Genomic DNA, 20,388 nt, shown 5'->3' with positions numbered 1-20,388 from the left:
TTTAACCTGTGGGTATTATTGTGATTTGTTAAAGGTATTACACTGTTTACTTGTCATATGGAAGGTGAAGCATGTTTGAAAATTAATATAAGTAACCTGAAATTGATCTCTTTTTTGACCTCGATAATCTGTACAGTCTTTTAATAACAGTGGCAGTGATTAGCAGACATTTTATTCTCTATTATTCCACTGTTTACTTGTCATATGGAAGGTGAAGCATATTTGGAAATTGATTAAATAAACTACCCTACATTGACCTCTCTTTTGGCCACTCATTTATACGGTCTTTTATAATAGGGGCAGTGATTAGCGGGCTTTTTCTCTCATTTATTTATATTCTTTGCCTTGGAGATGCTTTCTATAATGTAAAATGAAAAATATGTTCCTTTTTTGTGTTGATGGCTACCTAATATATTTGTGTGTGTGAAACGAGGCATTCTATTCCATTATACTCGTTTGCATATCTTGGAAGGACAATCAAATGCGTCATGTGAGTTGATGTGTATCTGTCAAAACGATACTGAAACGTTTGCAGTCAGAACGTTTGCTAGGCGGGTTCAAATTTCGCGCCCGTGGACGTGTTATCACAAGCTCATTCATGTCAAGTCATAATGAGGCTGTGTGTGTGTGTGTGTGTGTGTGTGTGTTAGACTATAAGCATAAGGATATATTAGCATTCCCTTGATAAATGCCATGTTAGTTCACGTCACCATTATTACATCATCCAAATTCGCGAAAACTCCCATTCACTCTGCCAATTGAACGTATAATGGACGGAATATTATAATGAGCGCAAACCCTTATTTATTAACCATTGGGAAGCTAAAATAAATGCTTCTATTATCGAGAAATCACAGGGGAAGTTTGCAAGGATTCCATTTCATACTCCTGTTTGTTTTGATCACGCCTAGTAATCTTTCCCCTATTTCTCTGTGACGTGGGCCTCCATCTTATAAATTATTGCTCCAGGTGAGTCTAGAGAGTAAATAATATCCCTGGGTACATGGGGCGTTAAGAGAGGGCGCAAGGGGGAGGCAAGAGAGGACACTGAAGGTATTTGAGGGGATGAGACGGGATAAAGGGAAGGTTTGCCAGGATACTTTTTCATCTTTATGTTTTGTTTACGTCACTGCAAGAAATAACTCCGCGGGGAAATAAGTCGCTCTGGGGTCCACTACGCATGCGCACTGGGGAATACATGACAAGGAAGCATTAATTAACTATATTTTGTCCTAATTTATCCACTCATGATCTTTCTAATGATATATATTGCCTGTGACAAACCAATAAACTAGACCAATATACCAAATAAATAAAACAAGGAGTAACTACCAACGTGGGGTAATACTGTCTAAAAACTACCCTATTCGTTTCTTACAAAGCATTCTCTTGATTAAAAACGTTTATTGGACCTGAAACTGAAGTAAACAACATCGGGGAGTGAGAAATAAGGAAGGAAGTTTGACCTCCCCTGCGACCTATTTTGCAAGCACGAGATAATTCCTATAATAACGTCTCGCGGCCCGCCCCAACACGCTGTCCCTCTCTCTCCCTTATTTACCAACCCGCCATGGCTTTAAAATACCCGAATTAACGTTGAAAAGCGAGATTAGAGGTTATAACAGCCGTGAGAATCGTGATAACATGAATTCCCAGTTGTGCGTGGACGCTGAGGAGGTAGAGAAGGCCGCTCAGAGGACTCTAAATATGGAACCTAAGTCATCAACATCATCGGAGAAGGACAGTAAGGGGAATGACGTGCTCGTCCTCCCGTCTAAGGATAACGTAACACCCAGCACCAGCGATGACTGTATTCCCGTAATGGTCAATGATATCCCAGTCTTCATATCCCATACAAGCTCGGGGTCCCCACTCTACATACGTCAGTACCCGCCCACCCTAGAGGAGATCATGGATTCCAGCCCTGAGGAAGTCTTCGATGGGTTCTCCGAGGCCAGCGGGCAGACATTTGAGGGGTTTTCCGAGGGTAGTTCTGGTAGCGTGCTCTTCGAGGGGTTCGCCGAGGGTAGTTCGAGTGCTGGGGTTTTCGGGGGGTCGTCCGAGTCTAGTGTGCTGTTTGAGGGTTTCGGTGAGCCGGCGTGTGAGTCCAAGGCTGCCGTCATCCAGAGCCTAAGGAGGATGATTAGCGAGGAGGACAGTAGCAAGGATAGCAATTTTGATGATAGTTGTGAGGGTATGTCAAAGGGCGAGACTTGGAGGAAACGCGGATCTGTGGCCACGAGAAGGTCATCGAGCGGCCACAAACGGAAAAGGTCGCAGCAGAAAGACTCGCTGGATAAACGCTCGCTGAAGAAGGTGAAGACGGAGAAGACAGCAGACGACCAAAGCGAAGCAACCAAAAATGTGCAGCCGAGACGAAGGGTCAGCATCGAGAAGCAGGAAAGTCAACCCGAAACTTCATTCTCCGAGCAGTCCGGGAAAATACCACGGAATTTGCACTTGCCTTCCCCTGGCGACCCGGACTACATCGGCGAATTCTGCAATGCTGTCGGGTGCACTGTCAACTTCCTGGAGAGGATGGCGATCAAGGAAGTGAAGATAAATAACGGCATTGTCTCGGAACTCGTCAATTTTGCAAGTCGGATTTCATGGGAGAAGGAATACGTCGTTCGATGGATTCAGCGCTTGAGCGGATTGCGAACTAATGACCCTCTGGATGATCGCGACTACCAGAGCATCCAGGCTATTCTCAAGCGACGGAAAGCCTTATCCACGATCCACTCCGGCAACCAGCATCTCAAGGCCAAGCTTAAATCGTTTGACATGATGGAATATGTGCTGCCGTCAATGGTGAAGCAACAAGTGAAATTAGAAAACGGTGAGGGGGGTTCTGTGAGTGATAAAGTGACTGATCATGAGACTATAAAAGGAGGAATGGCGGAGAAAGAGCGAGAAGAGAAAGGAGCCAGAAAAGGGGTCAAGAGATTATCAGATGCCAAAGAGAAAAAGATAAGTGGAGGTTCAAATGCAGTGGAAGAAAGTAACATAAAAGAAGAAAAGGAATCAGAAAGTACAACAGACCAAAACAACAGACGACCCAAAATCAAGGAGGAAGAGGAGAAACAAATCCCAGAGAAGGAGAAAAAGAATCACGCCGCAGACAAAACAAACAAGGAAGCCGAGCCGAAGAGAAGAATTTCCGCCAGGAGAGCGAGTCTGCTGGCGCTGAGAGGGGAGCGAGAAAAGCCTGCCGTTAAACAAGAGCGAACGGACGAAGGCTCAGCGGAAGTCAGTATTAGCAGGAGTGGAAGGATGAGAATTTTACCGAAGTACGACAAGGAAAAACAACGGAGGATGGAGGAAGAAAACGCCGCCGATGGAAAGAGAGAAAGGGAGGACAGGATGAAAGGGAAGGAGGCAGAGGAGGATGATAAAGCCACTGAGAAAAAGGAAGCAAAGGAAGATAACACCACTGACAGAAAGAGAGAAAGGGAAGACAGGAAGAAAGGGAAGGAAGCAGAGGAGGATGATAAAGCCACTGAGGAAAAGGAAATGGAGGAAAATACGGCCACCGACAGAACTGGAAAAGAAGCGAAGGAGAATGAAGCTGCCGAGAAAATGAAGGAGGAAATAGATGAACAAAAAGGAAAGGAAACACATGGAAATCAAACCAAAAATGAGTCCACATCAAGGAGAAGACTCAGCATTCGGAGAGCGAGCTTATTGAAAGCAAGGGAGGAGAAAAGTGAGACCAAGCAAACATCGGAGAGGGCAAAGAACAACAACCAGAGACAGAGGAGAGGATCACGTACTATAAGCGGATCGGACGGAAGCAAACGTGAGGAAAACGAAGCCACGGATGATTGCAAAACAGAGGTCAGGGATGCGATTGACACTGAACGGAAGAAGTGCACGGAGAGGAGACGAGAGAGCGAGACCTCCGAGAAACCTAATAAAAAGATCGCGGAGGCTACAGCACAAGGTAGACTCAGCACCCGGAGAGACAGTCACGCGTTAGTCAAGCAAGAGGAGGTTCAACAATCCCCTGATACTGTGACAACACAAGATAAAGTGAGAGAGATTAAGATAAACAACACTATCAGAACCAGGAGATCAAGTCTGTTAGTTAAGGAGGAGGAGGGTAACAGCGAGACAAAGAAAAAGGAGAGTGAAGGCGCTTTTAAGGACAGACTGAAGGAGACTCAGAGAGAAGCTGGTGAGGGAAGAAGGACCAGAAGAGGAAGCCTATTGGTCACCCGGCAAGAGGAAGGAAAGAAAACCAAAGATGAGATTGAGAAGGAGAGTGATGAAGTAAGTGTCGGGAAGGAAGAGGAAGTTGTTGATAAATCCCTCACTGAGAAAGAAAAGGAAGGTGATGTTGAAGAAGAAAAGGCGACAAAACTAAACGAGAGCCAATCCAGTATCGAAGAAAAGTCCGAGGAGGAAAAAACACCACCCAGTTCACCAGAGAAAGAGGATGAGGACAAAGCGAGGCAGACCGAGGAAAACGAAAGCCCCGGGAAAGAAGGAACCAGCAGCGAGGAGAACCAATTTATCCTGAAGCGGAACAAAGTCATCAACAGGGACAAGCGAATCAGCAGGTGGCAGAACAAGAAGATGGCTCAGCACGAAGGACCCAAGACCTCCGGCATGGAAGACATCGCCGTCAGGGACTCAACGGGCAGCGACGAGACTAAGGAGCACAAGACACCGCAGAACAGCAGCGCATGTGACGACGGTGTGCTCAGTGATGACGGGAGTGGGTGTAGCTTGGTGATAGACGAGAGTGATGATAGTGATGATGAAATGGAAGTAGACGAAGGTAAAGGCACTGCGCTGAGTAATGCCAGTGAGGATATGCCCAGAGACGACACTGTTAGTCATTTATGTGAAGATGGGTTGCCGCTAAGTGAGAGGAAGGAGGATGATCGTAAACAACAGCTTCCGAGCAGCCCCAAAGACACACCTAAGAAGATCAAAGCAGATAAATCACCTGTGAGGGAAAAAGCCGCCACAACACCAGCGTCCCAGGGAGGGGAGAGCGCCTATGCCGGCACACTGGGGGTCAGCAAGAGCGGCAGGCTACGAAAACCAAGTGCTAAGGGGATCCAGTCCATTGAAATCAAATGCCTGTTCATGCAGAGGAACGGCGAGTCCCCACGACCACCGCCGCCGCTGCCACTCTCCAAGGATGACCAGAAGGACAAGGACTGGATAGAGGAGCGCAGGTCCCCCATCAAGCGAGAGCTACGAGAGAGTAACTGGGTGGCGGAGAGGAAGTACCCCTTCAAGCATGAGCCAGGAAAGCGTATCTGTGCGCAGGATAAGCGGTCTGTCAGATGTGAGCCCGGAGATGAGTGGGTTCCGCGCCTTAAGTCTCCTGTCAAGCCCCAGCAGAGAGACAAGGATGGCGGCCAGGACAAGGAGTCTCCCGAGAAGCACAAATTGAAGGTGAAGAAGATGCCAGTGGGGCTGCGCTTCAACAAGACAGACAACGAGTTCCTCACCTACACCTATCACGACGGCCACCTGGTCCCAAAGTTCAGAGAGCGGGATTTCTACCTTGGGGATTACTGCGCCAAGGCCGGGTTGACCGTGGACGACCTTAACTCCGAGAACGCGAAGAGCAAACTGACCTTCGGGATGATCCGGGAGCTGTACCAGTTCTACGTGTCGAGGAAGGCCACCAAGACCGCCCTGGCCATCAAGCTGTTCAAGTTACGTGGGAAGGAGCTGCTGGACAACACACACCTGCTGTCTACCGTCATGCGCATCACCAACCTGGCCAAGATGAAGCACTCCCGCAATGTCCCCTACGACAGGGAGTTCACGCTGCCCGTCAGACTCACCTCGATAAGCTCAGATCGCACTCCCTCGACCACCAGGGACTTGCGGGACAGGAGCGCCTCGGGGAAGTCACCGTCAGATGAACCATTGCCGCATAGGGTCAGGAGGAGCCCAAAGAAGAGAGGCGTCAAACCGGAGGACTCAGGCGACGAGTACGAGTATTTCGGCGACATGGAGGAGGACGCCGAGGAGGAGAGCGACGTCCTGCTGACTCGTGGGCAGGACGGAACCATCACCCGAGGCGACATCGTGTTCCTGTACTCCAAGTGGCTCAGCAGCAAGATGTCCGAGGGCAGCAACACCTTCGTGACGGACCTGCTGCGGAGCGTGGAGCAGCTGATGGCGGAGCGGACCGTGGCGCCGCTCCGCATCCCCGCTGGCACCCTCATGTCCTCCTCCGTCAAGCTGTACGACGAATACAAGCAAATATTAAGGATCAGCAAGGAGGACGCCATCATGTACCTGCAAGAAGACTGGCTTGAGGACATCCAGTACCTTCTATCAATCTCCGCTCCGTCCCGCCGCAACACCTCCGAAGGCGAGACTGCCCCCGGAGCTGCCACGGAGAGCGACACCCCGACTATCGCCCCGGAGAAGCCCAGCAAGACGAGAGCGCCCCGTCATCGCAGTGGCGGCCAAAAGGAGGAAAAGACGAGTGACTATGAAGGAGAGTCACCCGCCATCACCGTCAAGGAGGAGGTTTCGAGGAGCCATCAGATGGAGAGTGTCGGCAAGAGGCGGGGGAAGAGAAGGAATGTCAGGGAATCATTAGAGAAGTTCGATAAGGAGATCTTGGAGGAGTTGGAGAAGAGTGGAGTGCTGGAGGAGGAGGAGGAGGACACATTACAGCAAATCGACCAGGAGCGTAGTTTTGAAGACCCACCCGACAAGGAGGAAACGAAAGTGGAGAAGAAGCGGAAAGGAAAGAAAAAAGTGGAGAAGAATGATCAGAAAGACATCAAACCAATGGATCGTGACTTCAACTGCGAGGTTAAGAAGATCGTCGACTACCAGGAGATTCACGACAGCATGGGCAAGCGTTTCCGATACCTGGTGCGCTGGGTCGGGTTCGGGCCGCAAGAAGACACGTGGGTGAATGAGGCGAACCTACAATGCCCGGAAATACTCGATGCGTTTTGGAAGCAGCGAAGAAAAGGGGGAAAGTCTGAGGCATCAACCGAAAGCCATCAAGGGGAAACTAAAGCCGTGGAGCCGGAATGCTTATCATCGGAGCCCAAGGAGGATGACGAGAGCATTATCCAGGTGATGGTGAAGCAGGCCGCAATGCATGACGTCGTACGCACCAACAACGTAGCGATCGTCACCAAAAGGGAGCTGCTGGGTCTGTACGATGCATGGCGCGAGGAGAACCAGGAGGAGCTTATGGCGGGCGGCACAAACACCGTCAACTTACAGGTGTTCAAGGGCCGCGTCAGGGACCTCATGGCCTCTCGGGGTCTACCATTCCACGCTGAGTCGATCCTAAACGCCGCCTTTATGATGACTCTCATGAGGACGCGATTACAGAACCAGGTTGCGATAAATAAGTTCTTAGACTCGAGCTGCCTGGAAGTTCTGGAGGCGAGCCATAAGCAGTACCTCAGGAGAAAGTACTCGGAGATAGGCGCAGGGCTTACCCACAGCCGCCTCAAGGAGCAGAAGCCGTCAGTCTTGTGCCTACAGAAAGATTTACACAGCCTAAAACTTGATCTTGCCACCGCCCAGAAATGGAGGGCTGTCAAGAACTCGCAACTTGGAGCCGTCGAGGAGGAGGTGGACTGCTTAGAGATCGCTACACCCATGCCTGATGATGACCAAAAAACCGCTGATGCTCTTCTCTACCTCAAGCAAGAAGTTCACAAGCTCAAATGCGATCTGAAAGTGCTCGAGCGGAACCATCACGGAAATACGAACGACAAACCAAAGATGATTCAAGTCCCGCTGTTTGCCGACGTTACGAGGGATTCCGAGAGCTACAGGACGAAGGGTAGAGTCGTGAGGGATAAACTATTGAACATGAGCATGGCGAAGAGCACTGTCGACACTATCATGGAGATTGTGGCGAGGAGAATGGGAGGTCGTACGCAGGAGTGACAATCTTAACCCCCTGGCTGTTTTAAGGGGGACTCAACTATCAAAGAAGTGTTAGCAAAACCATAATCTATTTCAGTCTGCCATTAGCGTACCATTATCCTTAAGGATCTCAACTGACGGAATGTACAAAAAAACATTGGAATTATGCATGGATTTATTTTCACGCATACAACGTTTGAATGTATATGTTTTAGAGTTTTATTTTAGGCGTATATATCCAGTACAAACAACTATTCGTAAGGGATGTTTTATAAGACGGTGGTTTTGTATATATATATAGTTTTATGCCCTTTGTAAAGCTTGCTCAAGTGGTCGGGTCCGCTAGCCTATGTATCACCAGCGGAAACGGACAGTAGCAGCGTTCGTCCACCAGTCCAGTGTGTCAATCATAGCGTGGTTGAGGTGGAATTGACAACCATGTATATTTATTTTGTTGTGACGTTTCGGGAATGAGAAATGTTTTTGGTTTTGTACAAGTGTCCGGTTGGGTGTCGGTTGCCGTGTGTGGTGGGGTGGTTGTGGGTGTGTCCAAGGGTGATGTGCTGAAGGGTGTACGTTAGGAAGGGAGAGAAGACAGGAGGAGAGAAGAGCTGCAGGGAGATGTGAAGACTCCGAAGATATATACGAAATGGCCTCTGTACTCTATTCAGGAGCAGTAAGTAGCTGTTTTTTTTTATTTTTTTTTTATTTATTTTTTTTTCACACCCTTGAACCGTCTCCTTTTCTGTAAAAAAAAAAAAAAAAATCCGAGGTTTGTGTGTGCTTAAGAATTTCACTCATATTACGTCAATCATTGGGAGCGGCAAGTAGCGTTTTTTTCCACTTTTTGTTGCCCTTGAGCCGTCTCCTTTGTTGTAAAAAATAGATAAATAAAATATAGTCTCGTAATCATGCTTTCCGCTCTCCCATTCATGACCTTTCTCGTTCTTTCAGGGGCGGTTGAGTAGTGAGACACAATGGCTGCTGAACGTGAGCGGCGGAACAATGCCGGGACCAAGATGTCACGCCTGCTGGAGGAGGAGGAGGAGGATGACTTCTACAAGACAACCTATGGCGGCTTCATGGAGGAGGCTGATGATGTGGACTACCAGTGAGTGATCGGATGTAGTTTGGTATTGTTGAACACCTTCGAGTCTCATGTCAACTACTTCAAGAGGGCAAAAAGGGAATCAGTTGTGTTCTTACGAGTGTTATTTTAGATTCATGGTACAGAGGAAGTCATGCTACCACCAGGGTCATAAAACCACCCCTGAAAATGACCCAAACTCCTATGAAAGCCTTGTCAAATACATATGTGTACTTGGTAATTCTATCTTAAAAACGTAATGGTTGACTGATAATTCTTTCCCTGTACAGATCCGAGGTGGAGCAAGACGATGAGGTGGACTCCGACTTCAGCATCGATGAGAATGACGAGCCGGTGTCGGACATGGAGGAGGACGCCAAGGGGGGGAAGAAGAAGGGCGGCAGACTCATCACCAAGGCTTACAAGGTGTGTATGCTATGTCGTCCTCTGTCTTCTCTTCCTCTCACATTCCTTTCGTTCAATCATTATCTTTTCTTTTTGTTTTATATATTTTTTTTTTCATCCTTTCGTTCAGTCGTCTTCTTCCCTTCTTTTTGTTTGTCCCTGTTTCCTTCCTCTTCATATACATTGGTTGTCATATATACATTGGTCTTCCTGGTTATATATATAGGTTAGGTTAAGTTAGGTTAGGTTAGGTTGGTCTTCATATATACATTGGTCTTCCTGGTTATATATATTGGTTAGGTTAGGTTAGGTTAGCTTGGTCTTCATACATACATCAATCTTCCTGGTTATATATATTGGTTAGGTTAGGTTAGGTTAGCTTGGTCTTCATACATACATCAATCTTCCTGGTTATATATATTGGTTAGGTTAGGTTAGCTTGGTCTTCATACATACATCAGTCTTCCTGGTTATATATATTGGTTAGGTTAGGTTAGGTTAGCTTGGTCTTCATTGGTCTTCCTGGTTATATATATTTATTAGGTTAGGTTAGGTTGGTCTTCATTGGTCTTCCTGGTTATATATATTGGTTAGGTTAGGTTAGCTTGGTCTTCAAGGTCTTCCTCTTTCTCCTTTTCTCATTGCATTTTTCATTACTCTCGTTCTTGAAGTTGAGATTATTCCTGTCATTGAAGTTCATTACCCTTTTTCTTCTTTGCCGCATCGTTGAAGTTCATTACCCTTTTTCTTCTTTGCCGCATCGTTGAAGTTCATTACCCTTTTTCTTCTTTGCCGCGTCGTTGAAGTTCATTACCCTTTTTCTTCTTTGCTGCATCGTTGAAGTTCATTACCCTTTTTCTTCTTTGCCGTGTCGTTGAAGTTCATTACCCTTTTTCTTCTTTGCCGCCAGGAACCCAAGACTGCCAAACCCAAATCCAGCGATGGGACCCTCTCCACCTCCTCACCGCCTCCCGTCAAGAAGGTCAAGGAGAAGAAACTGATCAAGAAGCCGGCTGAGTTTGACCTCTCGGCCCTGGGTAAGGTTCACTACTAGAGTTACTGGCATGACCATATCTATGAATTGATTTTAGAGGGAGGTTCAGTGACTAGTATCTGGTCTTAATGTGATGACCAGGCGAAGAAGTCTCCATTTCTCTCTATATACGCTTCTGTTAACCCGGTAGCTGCAGGGACCATGTTTTTTAAGGGCCCCTCTAAGCAAGAAAAATGAGAAGAAATCATCACTCACACAAACCATTTCAAAATATACATCAACGCATTTGTGATCAGTTTATGCATCATCTATTTTGGGGGTTTATATCATGGCAAAAATTTGGCCCGTCGCTGCTACACATCGCTGCTACGGTAAAGCCACAAATTTGGCCCATTGCTGCTACTGGGTTGATATGAGTTCTTCTTTATTTTTAGACCGTCATTTCTGTTTCTTGGGGTCGTACTTGCAATGATCCGGGTTAATAGATCGTCCCTCTCCTCACTTCTTTATTAATGCATATACTTTGCTCTTCTATCTGACTCACACACACCTGTCATTTATCCTGCAGAGAAGAAGGGGATCCGTAAGTCCACCCAAATGAAGTCCGCCGAGACAGTGAAGCGGCAGAAGGAGCGGGCGGAGGTGGAGAAGAAGCGCGCCATGAAGAAGAAGGATGTGCTGCCCAGCCTGCCCAGACTCACCCAGGAGGAGCTGCTGGAGGAGGCCAAGTTGACGGAGGAAGTCAACCTCAAATCCCTCGGTGAGACTCTAGCCTGGGGTGCTCGGAGGGGTGAACCGCGACACTCCTGTATTTGTTAGTGGTTTTTATTTGCAGAGTTTTTTATATTTGTTTGTTTTGTATTTTGAGATATTTAATTCCCTACATTTTTTTTTTTTTTTCCAGCTAAAGAAACAGCTCAAGGGCAACAAAAAAAAGATGTAAAAAAAAAAAAGTTTCAACAGAGACAAAAGTTATGAGCGGCCAAAAAGAGGTCAAGTTCAGTCCTTCCTTTTCTCTACTTTCCTATATTTTCTTCTCTTTCTTCTTCTCTCTTGTCATTTTTATCTCCATTTTCTCTTCTCAGCATCTCAAGAAATGGATCACAAGAAGCCATGGATGTCGGATAAGGCTGTAGATTTGGGCTTTCGAGTTAGGTTGTGAAGTTGGGTTGTCAAGTAAGGCTGTGAAGTTAGGTTGTCAATTGGGCTGTGAAGTTAGGCTAATCCCTCTTATTGTATTATTTTTTCCCTCTAGAGATGTATGAGTTAGCGGAGATAGATCACAAAAGCCCAAAAGTGTCAATTAAGGAAGTACGAGTTAGCGGAGATAGATCATAAAAGCCCAAAGGTGTCAATTCAGGCTGTCGAGATAGTCTAATCACTTATTTTTATTCCTTTTCCACCCTTATAGAAAATATGAGTCAGCGGAAATAGATCATATAAGCTCAAGTGTCAATTAAAGAAGTAAAAAAAAGCCGCTAAATCGCTGTTCGTAACAGAGAAAGTTATGATGGCCAAAAAGAAAAGGTCAAGTTCAGTCCTTCTCTTTTTCCTGCATCGGAAATGGATCATAAGTAAGCCTGTGAAAAGTTGTCAATTGGGCTGTGAAGTTAGGCTAATCCCTCTTATTGTATTATTTTTTCCCTCTAGAGATGTACGAGTCAGCGGAAATAGATCATATAAGCCCCAAAGTGTCAATTAAGGAAGTACGAGTTAGCGGAGATAGATCATAAAAGCCCAAAGATGTCAATTCAGGCTGTCAAGTTAGGCTAATCCCTCTATATTTATTCCGTTTCCACCCTTTTAGAGAATACGAGTCAGTGGAAATAGATCATATAAGCCCAAAAGTGTCAATTCAGGCTGTCAAGTTAGGCTAATCACTTATTTTTATTCCTTTTCCACCCTTATAGAGAATACGAGTCAGCGGAAATAGATCATATAAACCCCAAAAGTGTCAATTAAGGAAGTACAAGTTAGCGGAAATAGATCATAAAAGCCCAAAAGTGTCAATTAAGGAAGTACAAGTTAGCGGAAATAGATCATAAAAGCCCAGGGGTGTCAATTCAGGCTGTCGAGTTAGTCTAATCACTTTTTTTCCTTCCGTTCCCCTTATAGAGAAGTACGAGTTAGCGGAGATGGATCGCAAGAAGCCCAAGGTGGTGCGGCGAACCTTCTCGGGGCCGTTCGTCCGCTACCAGTCCACCACCATGCCGCTAATCCAGGAGGCGGACGTCCCCATCAAACCACCACACAAGGAGGAGCTGCCGGCGGATGAGGTGAAGGGGGTGACTGTGATTTTTCTTTTTCTCTCTTTTTTGTATCTTTTCTGTTCTTTGTCTTCTCTTGTTTTCATTCAATCATTAACTTCTTTTAATTTAATCACTTTTCAGCTGTTCTTACCTACAGCCTTCCTTTCTTCCCTTCTGTACACTATTTTTGCACTGTTCCAGCCTTCCTTTCTTCCCTTCTGTACACTATTATTGCACTGTTACAGCCTTCCTTTCTTCCCTTCTGTACACTATTATTGCACTGTTACAGCCTTCCTTTCTTCCCTTCTGTACACTATTATTGCACTGTTACAGCCTTCCTTTCTTCCCTTCTGTACACTATTATTGCACTGTCACAGCCTTCCTTTCTTCCCTTCTGTACACTATAATTGCACTGTTACAGCCTTCCTTTCTTCCCTTCTGTACACTATAATTGCACTGTTACAGCCTTCCTTTCTTCCCTTCTGTACACTATTATTGCACTGTCACAGCCTTCCTTTCTTCCCTTCTGTACACTATTATTGCACTGTTACAGCCTTCCTTTCTTCCCTTCTGTACACTATTATTGCACTGTTACAGCCTTCCTTTCTTCCCTTCTGTACACTATTATTGCACTGTTATAGCCTTCCTTTCTTCCCTTCTGTACACTATTATTGCACTGTTACAGCCTTCCTTTCTTCCCTTCTGTACACTATAATTGCACTGTTATAGCCTTCCTTTCTTCCCTTCTGTACACTATAATTGCACTGTTATTGCCTTCCTTTCTTCCCTTCTGTACACTATAATTGCACTGTTACAGCCTTCCTTTCTTCCCTTCTGTACACTATAATTGCACTGTTACAGCCTTCCTTTCTTCCCTTCTGTACACTATAATTGCACTGTTATTGCCTTCCTTTCTTCCCTTCTGTACACTATAATTGCACTGTTATTGCCTTCCTTTCTTCCCTTCTGTACACTATAATTGCACTGTTATTGCCTTCCTTTCTTCCCTTCTGTACACTATAATTGCACTGTTACAGCCTTCCTTTCTTCCCTTCTGTACACTATAATTGCACTGTTATTGCCTTCCTTTCTTCCCTTCTGTACACTATAATTGCACTGTTACAGCCTTCCTTTCTTCCCTTCTGTACACTATAATTGCACTGTTATTGCCTTCCTTTCTTCCCTTCTGTACACTATTTTTGCACTGTTACAGCCTTCCTTTCTTCCCTTCTGTTTACTATTTTTGCACTGTTACAGCCTTCCTTTCTTCCCTTCTGTACACTATTATTGCACTGTTACAGCCTTCCTTTCTTCCCTTCTGTTTACTATTTTTGCACTGTTACAGCCTTCCTTTCTTCCCTTCTGTACACTATTTTTGCACTGTTACAGCCTTCCTTTCTTCCCTTCTGTTTACTATTTTTGCACTGTTACAGCCTTCCTTTCTTCCCTTCTGTTTACTATTTTTGCACTGTTACAGCCTTCCTTTCTTCCCTTCTGTTTACTATTTTTGCACTGTTACAGCCTTCCTTTCTTCCCTTCTGTTTACTATTTTTGCACTGTTACAGCCTTCCTTTCTTCCCTTCTGTACACTATAATTGCACTGTTATTGCCTTCCTTTCTTCCCTTCTGTACACTATTTTTGCACTGTTAGAGCCTTCCTTTCTTCCCTTCTGTACACTATAATTGCACTGTTATTGCCTTCCTTTCTTCCCTTCTGTACACTATAATTGCACTGTTATTGCCTTCCTTTCTTCCCTTCTGTACACTATAATTGCACTGTTCCAGCCTTCCTTTCTTCCCTTCTGTACACTATAATTGCACTGTTACAGCCTTCCTTTCTTCCCTTCTGTACACTATAATTGCACTGTTACAGCCTTCCTTTCTTCCCTTCTGTACACTATAATTGCACTGTTATAGCCTTCCTTTCTTCCCTTCTGTACACTATAATTGCACTGTTATTGCCTTCCTTTCTTCCCTTCTGTACACTATTATTGCACTGTTACAGCCTTCCTTTCTTCCCTTCTGTACACTATAATTGCACTGTTACAGCCTTCCTTTCTTCCCTTCTGTACACTATAATTGCACTGTTATTGCCTTCCTTTCTTCCCTTCTGTACACTATAATTGCACTGTTATTGCCTTCCTTTCTTCCCGTCTGTAGACTATAATTGCTGTTATTGCCTTCCTTTCTTCCCTTCTGTACACTATAATTGCACTGTTATTGCCTTCCTTTCTTCCCTTCTGTACACTATAATTGCACTGTTATTGCCTTCCTTTCTTCCCTTCTGTACACTATAATTGCACTGTTATTGCCTTCCTTTCTTCCCTTCTGTACACTATTATTGCACTGTTACAGCCTTCCTTTCTTCCCTTCTGTACACTATAATTGCACTGTTCCAGCCTTCCTTTCTTCCCTTCTGTACACTATAATTGCACTGTTATAGCCTTCCTTTCTTCCCTTCTGTACACTATAATTGCACTGTTATAGCCTTCCTTTCTTCCCTTCTGTACACTATAATTGCACTGTTATAGCCTTCCTTTCTTCCCTTCTGTACACTATAATTGCACTGTTATAGCCTTCCTTTCTTCCATTCTGTACACTATAATTGCACTGTTATAGCCTTCCTTTCTTCCCTTCTGTACACTATTTTTGCACTTTTAGAGCCTTCCTTTCTTCCCTTCTGTTTACTATTTTTGCTCTCTCTTCTGTACTTAATTTTTCATCTGTTTTTCTGCTTTTTTGTCTTCATTTTCTTTATTTTCTTGCTTCTTTGTGTATTTTTTTTTTTTTTTTTTTTTTTTTTTTTTTGTGTGTGTGTGTGTGTGTGTGTGTTTCATTTCCCCCCAGGCACTCAATCTCAACTCCCTCCCTTCTGCTGCCCCCGTCACAGATGATAACAGACTCGGCAGCGGACCTCAAGAGCATCGAGGACAACAAAGAAAACTCCTCTGTCGTCCAAACCATCACCGACCCCTCCGAGAAGTGCGAGCGTTCCTTCCTCACCTTCTCCGACGAGGTCAACTTCAAGCGCTCCTTCCGAAAGACCAAACCCAAGACCGTGCAGAAGAACATTTGCCCCATCACCAGGTAACTTAGGGTGCCGCTGTTGGCGTGTGTGTGTGTGTGTGTGTGTGTGTTAGGGGTCGCCTTTGTCGTGTCGTCTGGTAACCTTTATGCACTTTTTCTTCTTTCTTGTCTTTGTCGTTTTCTTCTTCTTTGTCTTTGCCTTTTTCATCTCTGTCTTTGTCTTTGTTTTCTTAGTTTTCCTTTTTTTTGGGGGGGGGGGTTAGGTATTTTTAAGTGGTATGTTTTGGTCTTGTTTTATTGCTTTTCTTCTTCTTCTTTCTCCTCTTCTTCCTCTTGTTCTACTAGAGTTCCCCATTGTCTTCTTTTTAGTTGTTCTTGTCTTCCTTTTGTTCCTGTTATTCATCATCTTCTGTCTCTTCTATTTCTTCTTCTGTTTCTTGCTCCTCTTCTTTTCTTCTTTTAATTTCTTCTCTACTTCTTCATTTGACGTCCTTGTTTTCCCTTATGGCATTGGAAAGAACACGTAAGTCGTTTTCATACATATTTTTACGATAACAAAACTCCGCTGATTCATTCCTTCACCCGCCATCCATCCCAGGTTGCCGGCACGTTACTTCGACCCCGTGACGCAGCTGCCCTACGCCACGCTGCAGGCCTTCAGGGTCCTGCGCGAGGCCTACTACCAACAGCTGGAGGACAAGGGTGATCGCAACAACAAGCAGGTGGCCAAGTGGCTCGCCTGGCGGAGGGAATACAAGAAAGTCCGAGCCTCAGCCCAGAGCATCAAGCCCACTGTCACCACACTGCAGCAGGGGACGCCCGGTGCTGCTGCTGCTGCTGTATCTGCCACGCCACGCAGCACCGCCATTCCCGTAGTGACATCCACCGCACCATTCACTCAAGGGATAGCGTACACATCTACCGTCCCGTTCTCGTCACCCGCGACCTCAGCCGTTACGTCAGTGGCAGCTGTGGCGCAGATTTTGAGGTCGGCGGCTCCGGTCACGTCAACGCTCATCGCCACGACCGCCATCGCCAGTACGCTTTCGACCGCCACATCTGCCACCGCCACCTCGCTTCAGCTGGGCGCCCGCACCTCTGTCTCGTCCGCCGATGCAGGTGTGTTGCCAGAAGGGTTAGGTTAAAGACCTTGGAGCCTTGATACATGGTCACTTGCTCGAGGATACACACACACACACATATACACACACAGTTTTTTCTCTTTTTTTTTATGCTCTATCAAGCCTACAACTTACTAACCTAAAACCTACTAACTTTTCTCTCTGCAGTGACGTGGAGCCATTGGTGAAACGCTAGACACTTTTCTCTGACCACTATGAACTAGATTTTCCTTTTTATTCTTCTCTGATATAAAAATACTGTAACATACATCCTCTTACGTCCTCTTACTGGCTCTCTTTCCTTTATGCAGGTAGTCTCGGCAGCCTCCAGGGGCAGACGGTACAGCTGGTGCAGACTGTTAGCCGAAGCATGGGTGGCGGCGTGCGTCCTGGCCACCAGATGGTCATCACCAGCGCTGGACCATCTGGGGGCCTGCAGCTGGTGGGGGGCAGCGGGGGCAATCTGCTGGTCCAGGGCGGCACAGGTGGCACCCCGAACCTCCTGGTGCAGAGCGGGGCATCCGGGAACCTCCAGTTGGTGCAGCAGGGGAGCGGCAGTGGTGTGCAGGTGGGCTGTGAAGTTAGGTTGTCAAGTTGGGCTGTCAAATAAGGCTGTGAAGTTAGGCTGTCAAGTTGGGCTGTCAAATAAGGCTGTCAAGTTGGGCAATCAATTTAGGCTGTCAAGTTAAGCTAATCCCTTTTTATTTATTTTTATTTTTTATTTTTTTTTAGAGAAGTACAAATTGGAGACAGGTTATAAGAAGCCAAGGGTATCTAGTTAGGCTGTCAAGTTAAGCTAATCCCTCTTTTTTAATCATTTTTTTCCCTTTAGAGAAGTTCAAATTGGAGACAGGTTATAAGAAGCCAAGGGTATCTAGTTAGGCTGTCAATTTAGGCTTTCAAGTTAGCTTTTTAGTGCATAGTGATATTTATTTATTTATTTATTATTATTTTTTCAGTGCATATTAGTCTTTATTTTTTGTTTTGTTTTCTCTTGTTTTTCCCTTGAGCTGCTTCCTTTGCTGTAAATAATGATAATAAAAATAATAGAGCTTGTAGGAAATCAAAAACAAGATGATGCAAAAGAAATGATTAACCAGATTTAGTTTTCTAGGTGTCTCGGTTCTTGTTCATTCACCTGCCGTCAATTATCAAGTAGATCTACGAGTTTTTATTCTCAGGAGCATATATTCTTAAACGTTTCGGCAACTCCTTCACTGTACATCATATACTCTTATCTATCTGTCTATATCAACCTGCATCAACCCTCGTAATAATTTCTTGATCTCACACACATTTGACAAGGCTTTCGTGGGAGTTTCAGGCATGGGCAGGGGTAGTTTTATGACCCTTCTGGTAGTTCCATCATTCTTTTGTGCTATGAACCCACAAAAAACACTCATTAGAACGCAATTAGCCTCCTTCTCAGCCTTTGGAAATACAGTCATCCCTCAAATAGTACGGTTTCCAATAGTTTGGTTTCGGTTTTATAGTCACAAGATCTTTTAACGATTTTAAAATTTCCTGCTCATTGGGAAATTTAAAAATCCTAAAAAAATCTATGAAAATCCACATAAAACCGAACTATTGGAAACCGTACTATTTGAGGGACAACTGTAGCTGATGTGAGGAGGCAGAAGTGTGAGAGAGTACCAACCTTACTCCTTCACCTGTCAATTTCTCGTTAACAGGTGATGCAGACAACGACAGGTGGCAATGTCCAGGTGGTGCAGGGCGGGCGGTTCACCATCCGTCCCGTCGCCAGCCAGGCCTTCACCAACCTGCAGTCGCTCCTCAAGTAGGCTACCTGCAGGCACACTCGACTCGTCATCGCGGAAGCTCTCCTGATGTGTGTGTGTGTGTGTGTGTGTGTGTGAAAAAGAAAGAAGGTTGAACTAAAGTATACATGTAAAGGGAACACTTAAAAGATGAAAGAATAAAGAGAAGAAGGAGAAGAAAAAGAAGTGTGTCTTTGTGTGAGAGAGAGAGAGAGAGAGAGAGAGAGAGAGAGAGAGAGAGAAGGGTGAGGAAAGGAGAGGAGGAGAGAGGGTTGCATAAGTGGAGGGAAGTAAGGAAGGATGGGAGGAAAGGAAGGAGAAGGGAAGGGAGAGGGTTGCATAAGTGGAGGGAAGTAAGGAAGGATGGGAGGAAAGGAAGGAGAAGGGAAGGGAGAGGGTTGCATAAGTGGAGGAAAGAAAGGAAGGAAGGGAGGGAGGGATGGGAGGGAAAGGGAAGGGGGAAATGGAGGGAGAGAGAGAGAGAGAGAGATTGCCTGTAGTAATCTCACTAACACATTGCAATTCTCAATAATTTGTTGCGTTACCAGTGACATGAATTCAATATATACCACCAATTATTTTTGTTATTTATTTGTTTGGGATGACTATTATAAATTACCCCTTGAAGCGTTATCACAAGTTTATATATATATGTCTTAATACAAGGCAGGTTTTGTATAAATAAAATTAGATAGGCCATAAACTGTAGAAGGATAAAAAGGATAGGTCTACCATGTATATGTAAATAGACTTAACAAAGGTATATGTGTTTTCTATCCTTGGGAGATATGATTGATAAGTTGAATTCTTTATAATCTCAATAGTTTGGCTCATATTATAAGTCATCTCGCCGCCCAAGAACACATGTTTGACGGCTTTCGTTGGAATTGTGGGCATTTCCAGGGGTAGTTTTATGACCCTGGTGGTAGTCTGACCCTTCTGTACCATGAACCTGAAGAAACACTCATTAGAACCTGACTGACCCCTATTTGACCTTTACTAATAGCTGGTGTGAGAGGCAAAAGTGTCTTATAATACCAACCTTAGTCTTATAAAATGCATAGGCTTGTTTGTATATGCCTAAAGAAAGACCATGTGAATGTAGGCTGCCACCAATCCTTTGTATCATTTCTTGTGCTTTTTAGGGAACATTCATGACTATTAAACACTACTATTACATTAGATTATTATAAATTCAATAGTTAGTCCTATAAAATGCATAGGTTTGTCTGTATATGCCTTCAGATATATTTCCTCTTCATTATGCGATTTATACTTAAACGAAAACTCTTATCTATATATCTGTCAACCTGAATATACCATCAACCGTTTGTATAATTTCTTGCTCTTTTAATTTGGGGTATTTAGGATCCGTATTGATGTTTTCTTGCGTTATTAAGAAGGATAATATTTTAAAACCCAAATATCCATAAACAGGAGGCATGGCAGTCTATTTAATATCTGCTTTTCTGAATAAATATGGAAAGCTTGATCAGAATGGGCAAGTCCCCCCTTCAAGTAAACGCCAGCAAATGCAGTATTACATTTTTGGTATGTATTTATGGATTAGAAATATACTTTGAACGTCTAAAAAACAATTAAAAAGCTACAAAGAACACGAAATAAATAATAAATAAATAGTAAATGAGAAATCCGTGGTCCTCATACTGGGTAGCATCTGCACTATTACTTATCTAAATATATGTGTGTAAGTAAATAAAAAAACGTACTTAAACACATAAAATACCACATAAACCACGAAACAAATTATAAACCCGCCAAAATAAGACATCCACGGTCCTCTGTTTGGGTAGCATCTGCATCACAGCAATTCCACCTTATGCCC

The 20,388-nt window shown here is 44.7% G+C and overlaps 2 protein-coding genes across 3 annotated transcripts; both read left to right on the top strand.

The window, feature by feature from the left end:
* The first annotated feature begins 870 nt into the window (after window positions 1-870).
* Window positions 871-18,636, top strand: LOC126980243 (vacuolar protein sorting-associated protein 72 homolog). 2 transcript variants are annotated; one of them, XM_050829919.1, is made up of 10 exons: window positions 871-969; window positions 8,836-8,992; window positions 9,259-9,394; window positions 10,284-10,410; window positions 10,936-11,127; window positions 12,483-12,643; window positions 15,507-15,703; window positions 16,242-16,762; window positions 17,076-17,332; window positions 18,456-18,636. In XM_050829919.1, exons 2-10 carry the CDS (start codon window positions 8,859-8,861, stop codon window positions 18,564-18,566), a joined length of 1,836 nt encoding a protein of 611 aa, XP_050685876.1. In that variant the 5' UTR covers window positions 871-969; window positions 8,836-8,858; the 3' UTR covers window positions 18,567-18,636. The 2 variants fall into 2 exon arrangements, with proteins under 2 accessions (XP_050685876.1, XP_050685875.1); XM_050829918.1 differs by lacking the exon at window positions 871-969 and adding an exon at window positions 7,996-8,557.
* LOC126980242 (protein split ends-like) lies at window positions 1,027-7,917 on the top strand. Its single transcript, XM_050829917.1, has one exon. It carries the CDS (start codon window positions 1,645-1,647, stop codon window positions 7,900-7,902), a length of 6,258 nt encoding a protein of 2,085 aa, XP_050685874.1. The 5' UTR covers window positions 1,027-1,644; the 3' UTR covers window positions 7,903-7,917.
* Window positions 18,637-20,388: the final 1,752 nt, after the last annotated feature.

Source organism: Eriocheir sinensis, chromosome 44, assembly GCF_024679095.1.
Source record: "Eriocheir sinensis breed Jianghai 21 chromosome 44, ASM2467909v1, whole genome shotgun sequence".
In the NCBI taxonomy this organism is placed as follows: domain Eukaryota; kingdom Metazoa; phylum Arthropoda; class Malacostraca; order Decapoda; family Varunidae; genus Eriocheir; species Eriocheir sinensis.
The sequence above is the reverse complement of the archived record's forward strand: the minus strand, read 5'-3'. Positions and strand labels throughout refer to the sequence as shown.

Bases quoted from the DNA above. Each gene is read 5' to 3' on its own strand.
- LOC126980242 (XM_050829917.1), top strand. From the start codon at position 1,645: ATGAATTCCCAGTTGTGCGTGGACGCTGAGGAGGTAGAGAAGGCCGCT.
- LOC126980243 (XM_050829919.1), top strand. From the start codon at position 8,859: ATGGCTGCTGAACGTGAGCGGCGGAACAATGCCGGGACCAAGATGTCA. The intron at 9,395-10,283 runs GTGTGTATGCTA...CTTTGCCGCCAG, and splicing joins TCATCACCAAGGCTTACAAG to GAACCCAAGACTGCCAAACC. The intron at 12,644-15,506 runs GTGAAGGGGGTG...CCCCCGTCACAG, and splicing joins AGGAGCTGCCGGCGGATGAG to ATGATAACAGACTCGGCAGC.